This window comes from Chrysemys picta, chromosome 1 (assembly GCF_011386835.1).
Source record: "Chrysemys picta bellii isolate R12L10 chromosome 1, ASM1138683v2, whole genome shotgun sequence".
Taxonomy (NCBI): Eukaryota; Metazoa; Chordata; order Testudines; family Emydidae; genus Chrysemys; species Chrysemys picta.
Window position 1 is genome coordinate 88,344,979 of NC_088791.1, and position 6,000 is coordinate 88,350,978.

General features: G+C 50.5%; 1 protein-coding gene across 14 annotated transcripts in view; it reads right to left on the bottom strand.

Annotated features, from left to right (window-relative positions):
- Window positions 1-4,933, bottom strand: part of AGBL3 (AGBL carboxypeptidase 3) — a 54,509-nt gene extending 49,576 nt beyond the window's left edge. For 13 of the 14 annotated variants that reach the window (XM_065561539.1, XM_065561582.1, XM_065561538.1 and 10 more), the window contains exons 1-2: window positions 4,889-4,933; window positions 3,109-3,211 (exon numbers count right to left, since the gene is read on the bottom strand). In XM_065561539.1, coding sequence (XP_065417611.1) covers window positions 3,109-3,195 — 87 coding nt within the window. In that variant the 5' untranslated portion in view covers window positions 3,196-3,211; window positions 4,889-4,933. Of the gene's footprint in view, window positions 1-3,108; window positions 3,212-4,888 lie in introns of those variants that run through there. The other variant, XM_065561595.1, reaches the window with a different exon arrangement.
- Between the last annotated feature and the right edge of the window lie 1,067 nt (window positions 4,934-6,000).

Consider the following 6,000-nt stretch of genomic DNA (forward strand, 5'->3'; position numbering starts at 1 on the left):
CAGAGAGCAGGGCTATTACAGGGGCCCAGCGCGGGGCTGCAAGGATTAGGGATGCCTTGAGGGAGCAATTTGAGGCTGAAAACCAGCAGTGATATCTGGTGCCCTGCACAGGAGTGAAGTGCAGTAGTTCCAATCTTTAGGAATCAGTGTTTGCTAAGCAGACAAGCAGACTTTCAGTGCCTGTTTATTTTCTAGGCTAAGGAGTCTTTTACTTTATGCAATAATAAAGAATGTTTTCAAAGCCAAAAAATCCATTTATTGAAAAGAAACAAGGGGGTGGAGTGGGGAACGGTACAATCACAGATTCGCGCATGTCCTGTCTGGTGTGCTGTGCATTGAGTGCTGCACTTCAGGATAGCTATACTGCATGGTGACGGGGGTTGAGTGCAAATGGAAAGGGTCGTGGTATTCAGGATTGGGTGGTGAAGATACTGGTGTTGGAGGCAGCGGGTGGCGTGAAGAACACGGAAGTTGGGGAAAGTGGGTTGGAGGTGACAGTGGGGCACAACGGAAAGAGTTTTGGGACAAGGGCTGTGGGGGGGGGTGGCATTTGCATTTGCGGTACTGCTCCTCTTTCTGCATGGCTACGAGCTCCTGGATAGCATCTGCTTGGTGCTCCAGGATGCTTATGAGCCAATCCGTCCTTTGCTGCCGGTGCTCCGTGCTTTGCCGCCGGTGCGCTGCGTTTTCCTGGCGGATACTGCTTTCTCTCTCCCTCCAGTTCTGTGCTTTCTCATTCTCTTTAATAGATTGCTGCATCACTTCTTGCAGCATGTCTTCTTTGCTTTTTTGTGGTCTCTTCCTGAGTCTTTGCAGTCTCTGAGCAGGTGATGGCTGAGGTCTCAAGGTTGATGCAGCTGTATAGGCAAAATGCAACATTTAACAGAGGAAGCATTGTTTATACCAGACAGAGTAATGATTCCCCCCGCACTTAAGGAGTAGAAAACACACAGGGTCTACACAATAGCATAATTTTCCCGTCCGAAACAGAGCACACATATCCCACGGGAGCCTCAAAATGGTGAGTAAGGGGGACTGATTGTTTCAGGGCTGCACTGTCCTCTGGGTTTCTGTGCCTTAGGGAGAGCCAACAGCTTCAGGGGGCATCTATACTGAACACTGTCTCAACATTTTCCGCAGGAGTTCATCCTGGACAATATTCTGCTGCTGAGGGTGACCTGGGAAGCAAGGGAGGGTCTTCTACTGCAATGCGGCTTCCGCCCTGGCCCATATGCAGCTTGCCTGTGTGCAGCAATGGTCCCCCCGCCCCTCGCGGCACAGTGGCGTGGACACGTTAGCCTGGCTGGGACAAGGACCACGGTGGCTCTCCCGATAAACCTGAGCAAGCGCATTGCACATGTTCTGCATGAGACATTCGAGGAGATTACCGAGGCCGATTACCGCGATGTGATAAACCACATCAATGCACTATTCCGCATCTAGGCATGCATGCCTAACCCTCCTCTCCCAAAGAGCCCGCACCGAAAAAATTCCTTCCCGAAAAAAAAACCCGCTTACCGGGAACCTGCTCTTCTGTTTGTCCTCCACCAAGTACCGTCCGATGCGACTGGCTACCTTCCTCCTGGCTCGAGAAGAGCTCCTGGCTGCATGGCTCCAGGGATTCCAGGATGTCTCCATCCGGCCCACAACCATCACTCCTGTTTTCCTGCTCCTCCTCTTCCTCCTCCCCCCCCCCCCCACACCGGCTCTGAAGTGTCCATGGTGGTGCTCGGAGTGGAGGTGGGGTTAACCCCAAGTATCGCATCTAGCTCTTTGTAGAATTGGCAGGTCACGGGGGGGAGCACCCGAGTTGCCGTTTGCGTCGCGGGCTTTGCGGTAGGCACTCCGCAGCTCCTTCACTTTAATCCTGCACTGCAGCGCGTCCCGGTCATGGGCCCCTTCCATCCTGTTCTTTGATACCTTCCCGAAGGTATTGTAATTTCTACGGCTGGAGCGCAGCTGGGACTGTACAGCTTCCTCCCCCCAAACACTGATGAGGTCCAGCAACTCGCCATTGCTCCATGCTGGGGCTCGCTTGGTGCGTAGAGGCATGGTCACCTGGAAAGATTCGCTGATAGCACTCCACGCCACGCCGGGCTGAGCAAACAGGAAGGGGATTTTTAAAATTCCCGGGGAATGTAAAGGGTAGGTCACATGGTTGGTTACCTGAGGCCAGGGCAGTAGAGTTTGAACCGATGACCAGAGTGGCTAGAACAGGCATTGTGGGATACTGCCGAATAATTCTGGAGGCCATTCACAGCGCATTTGGCGGCCACACTGGTGCTGCAGCGGCAGCGCAATACTCACTATTCCTCTCGGGGAGGTGGAGTACATGCAGCGCTGCAACCACGGAGATACACCGCTGCAAATGCCTTGCCAGTGTGGACCGGGAGTGAGTTACAGCGCTGGGGGCGGCTTTACAGCGCTGCAACTCGCAAGTGTAACCAAGGCCAATGTCTCAAAGATTCAATCCACCCTATGAAAAAGTTTGAGAAAAGCATGGGAAAATATAAGGCAGAGGGAAAAGACAAACCTCTGGGCTCCCTCAGAGATGAGGAGAAGAAGAAGCAATTACCATCAGCATCATCACATATATCTCTCGGTTTTATTGATATGCCATGACATTACTTCACTACATGTTTGCAGTTTGGAAGCAATATAAAAGAATGTTGTATTGGAAAATAGTTGAGAAACCAATTAGATCCCTGTGCAGACCTCAATTCCTGCATAAATTTTGCTGTCGGACTGGGGACTGTATTTTTACTTTGTGCATTTGATAGCACTGTGCGTATACTCAGTTGCACTGGTAAGTTTTTCCTGTTTAAACAGGATAGTGGAGAGAAAAATATTTTCAAAATAGGAAAATGTGGTCATAAACCTACACAAACAAACAGGGAAACTCAGGGGAAGGTGTAGTACCTGAAATTACTTTTAACTCTTTTTTTAAAAAGTGGTTAGGTTTCCAGATCACAGGGCCTCTTTAAAGTGGGGAACTGGAATCAGATGTCATAAAGTTTGCATAGAAAGCAAATCACATTATATTGATGGCTACATTGTAAATAAATAAACAGGTACATACAAGAGGATGAAGGCCAAAGGGAGACATACCGAATTGTATTCATCACTTATTATGCGATTTATCAGCTGCTTATCCTTGTCTGAATCTTCTGACATAATCTTCAGAAATGTGAACATTAAATTGTTCTGCAGACTGTGAAATACATTACAATTTCAAAATGACTGTTTTTATACTTTTTCTACAACTGATTTCTACACAAATAAAAGGGCAGCAAGGGTGGGATTCTTTCTGAAATCTCTGCCTTCTATGAAAATATTTCTTTACAATGACAATTAGGCATTATGCCACCAAGAGAGGTAGTCAAAATGCCATCACTAGCTGCATTCAAGGAAAGATTAAAACAAACACTAGAGGAAGCCATAAAATGAAACCGTTTTGAAAAGAGAACGGAATGGATTATAACTAAATCTCCTGGAAGATATTTGGGATGGTATTTACATTAACCTTTTCTCTAAACATTTCCCAATGTTGCTAATACCAGCACAGCTCCTGCTGTGATAGCAATGGAGATAAAGCTAGAGGGTGGAACTGGAATGTAGGCATCAGCAGATTTCCATGTCAGAGAATTCTCTAGGGCACTTTCTTCACAGACCCCTTGATAAAGGGAAGGGATGTGGTTGTAGAAGGGAGATATGCCACAGCATACTGTGCTCTAACTATTCTGCTGGCCTAAGAGGGGCACTGCAACAAAGCAGACCTAGGCTGCTCTGACTTATGGCAGGGATAGTCCGATTGCTTCCAGAAACTGGAGCAAACTGTAAAGGTGATGCACAGTCATTTTTGCCTCTGCGCTGAACAGAATTTAGCTTGGCTGCTGCTCGGAATCAAGGCCTCTGTTTAGTTGATTCTCTTTCCCTGTGAAAAGATTCAGATTTTTGCAAAGTAGCAGTAGATTTAAACTGGCATAATTCTTGTTATTTTCACTGTTGCCCCCCAGGGTTCTGAACAGCAGCATGAAACAGAACAATTTTCTCTATTTTACGTGGTTGCTGTTTGGCAAAGTTACCAGCAGAAGTGAAGGCTCTGGAGCAGTGTTCTGCTCCTGAGTAAGATGATAAATGGTTTACATTTGGAAGGATTTTGTTTTCTTTATGCCAGAAGCTTCAACTTTCAAAAGTGAAATAATAAATGCTGCACAAATTAACAGTTTAGGTCCAAGTGATCACCGGGGTATCTAGGCAAGTGTGTTTTTCAGACTCTCTCTACACAACTCAGCCGGTTAACAGGGAGAAGGAAGTTCATGGAGGGGAAGCAGGCTTAATTTGTGACTCTGAGTCTCTGTCCACCTCAGATGCCCTGGCACTGGCTTTCTTCAGCAGCTGGCCACACACTCTCTGGCTTGTCCCATATGACATGTCTGACCCTCTCTCAGGGACTAGGGGCCGTTCTCCTGGAAGTCCCACCCCATCCTGTCCAGGCCCCATTCTACCTCCACTACACCATCCACAGCATCCCCAATTTACCCTCACACCGCCAGCCTGCCATACACTCCTCCCCCACTCACACCAACACCCCCATACCCCATCCCCTCATCCTGCCATATACCCCTCCCCCAATCACATCAACACCCCTGTACACCCCTCCGCCACTCACACCAACACCCCCATACACCCCACCCCCACTCATCCTGCCATACACTCCTCCCCCACTCACATCAACACCCCCATACACCCCATCCCCTCATCCTGCCATACACCCCTCCCCCACTCACACCAACACCCCCATACACCCCTCCCCCACTCACACCAATACCCCCATACACCCACTCGCACCCCCTCCCCTCCGCCCAGCATCCCCCCTCTCACTTACCCCGCCCCCTCTATGCTAATGCAGGCTCCGGGCCCCTAACCGTGCATACCGTACCTGAGCCCCGCCCCAGCCCCGCCCCCTCTGGGCGCGCCCCGCCCCGGGCCCAGGCGCGGAGCCCAAAGGGGCGGAAATCCCGCCCATGAGCGGCCGCCCGGTTGCCTCGGCAACCGAGTTCTCCGCAAGTCTCGCGAGAATTCTGCCCGCTCCCTTCCCTTGCGATGAGCCCCGACCCGCGGTGTAGGCGCAGAGCCCACGTGTCGGGGGGGGGGAATAGTTCCTGGGCTGTAGCGGGGCCTCTTCCCCAGGGTCCCTTCCCGCAGCGCTTGCCCCGCAACGTCTCCCTTTGCCAGGGACCCCGCCCCCCGTAGCTGCCCTGATAGGAAGTAACCCGGGCTTGGAGGGGGAGCCACCGACAGCCCCCCACTGGCAAACCCTAACAAAGTTGGGGTGTTTCTGGCTTGTGAGCCCTCGGGTTTTGTAGCTTTCCTCTGCCCAGCTGTGGCTAGACACTTGCTTTAAATGATTCCATCTATAAAGCAAGAAAGGGAGGAGTCTCATGTAATCCCTGGGACTCCAGAAGATGGGGCTTTATGCTGCAAGAGTTGGCAACTCTGACACTAGTCTAGGCTGGGATTCTTGGGAAATCTCCCAATACTGCACTGCTCCCCTGATGGGTACTGATGGTGGGAGGGGGAGTATTAGTGCAGATAGGTTTCAGAGTAGCAGCCGTGTTAGTCTGTATCCGCAAAAAGAAGAACAGGAGTACTTGTGGCACCTTAGAGACTAACAAATTTATTAGAGCATAAGCTTTCGTGGACTACAGCCCACTTATGCATCCGAAGAAGTGGGCTGTAGTCCACGAAAGCTTATGCTCTAATAAATTTGTTAGTCTCTAAGGCCTTGGCTACACTTACCTGCTAGTTCGACGGCTGGAAATCGAACTTCTGGGTTCGACTTATCGCGTCTAGTCTGGACGCGATAAGTCGAACCAGGAAGTGCTCGCCGTCGCCTGCGGTACTCCAGCTCGGCGAGAGGAGTACCGCGGAGTCGACGGGGGAGCCTGCCTGCCGAGTGTGGACCAAGGTAAGTTCGAACTAAGGTACTTCGACTTC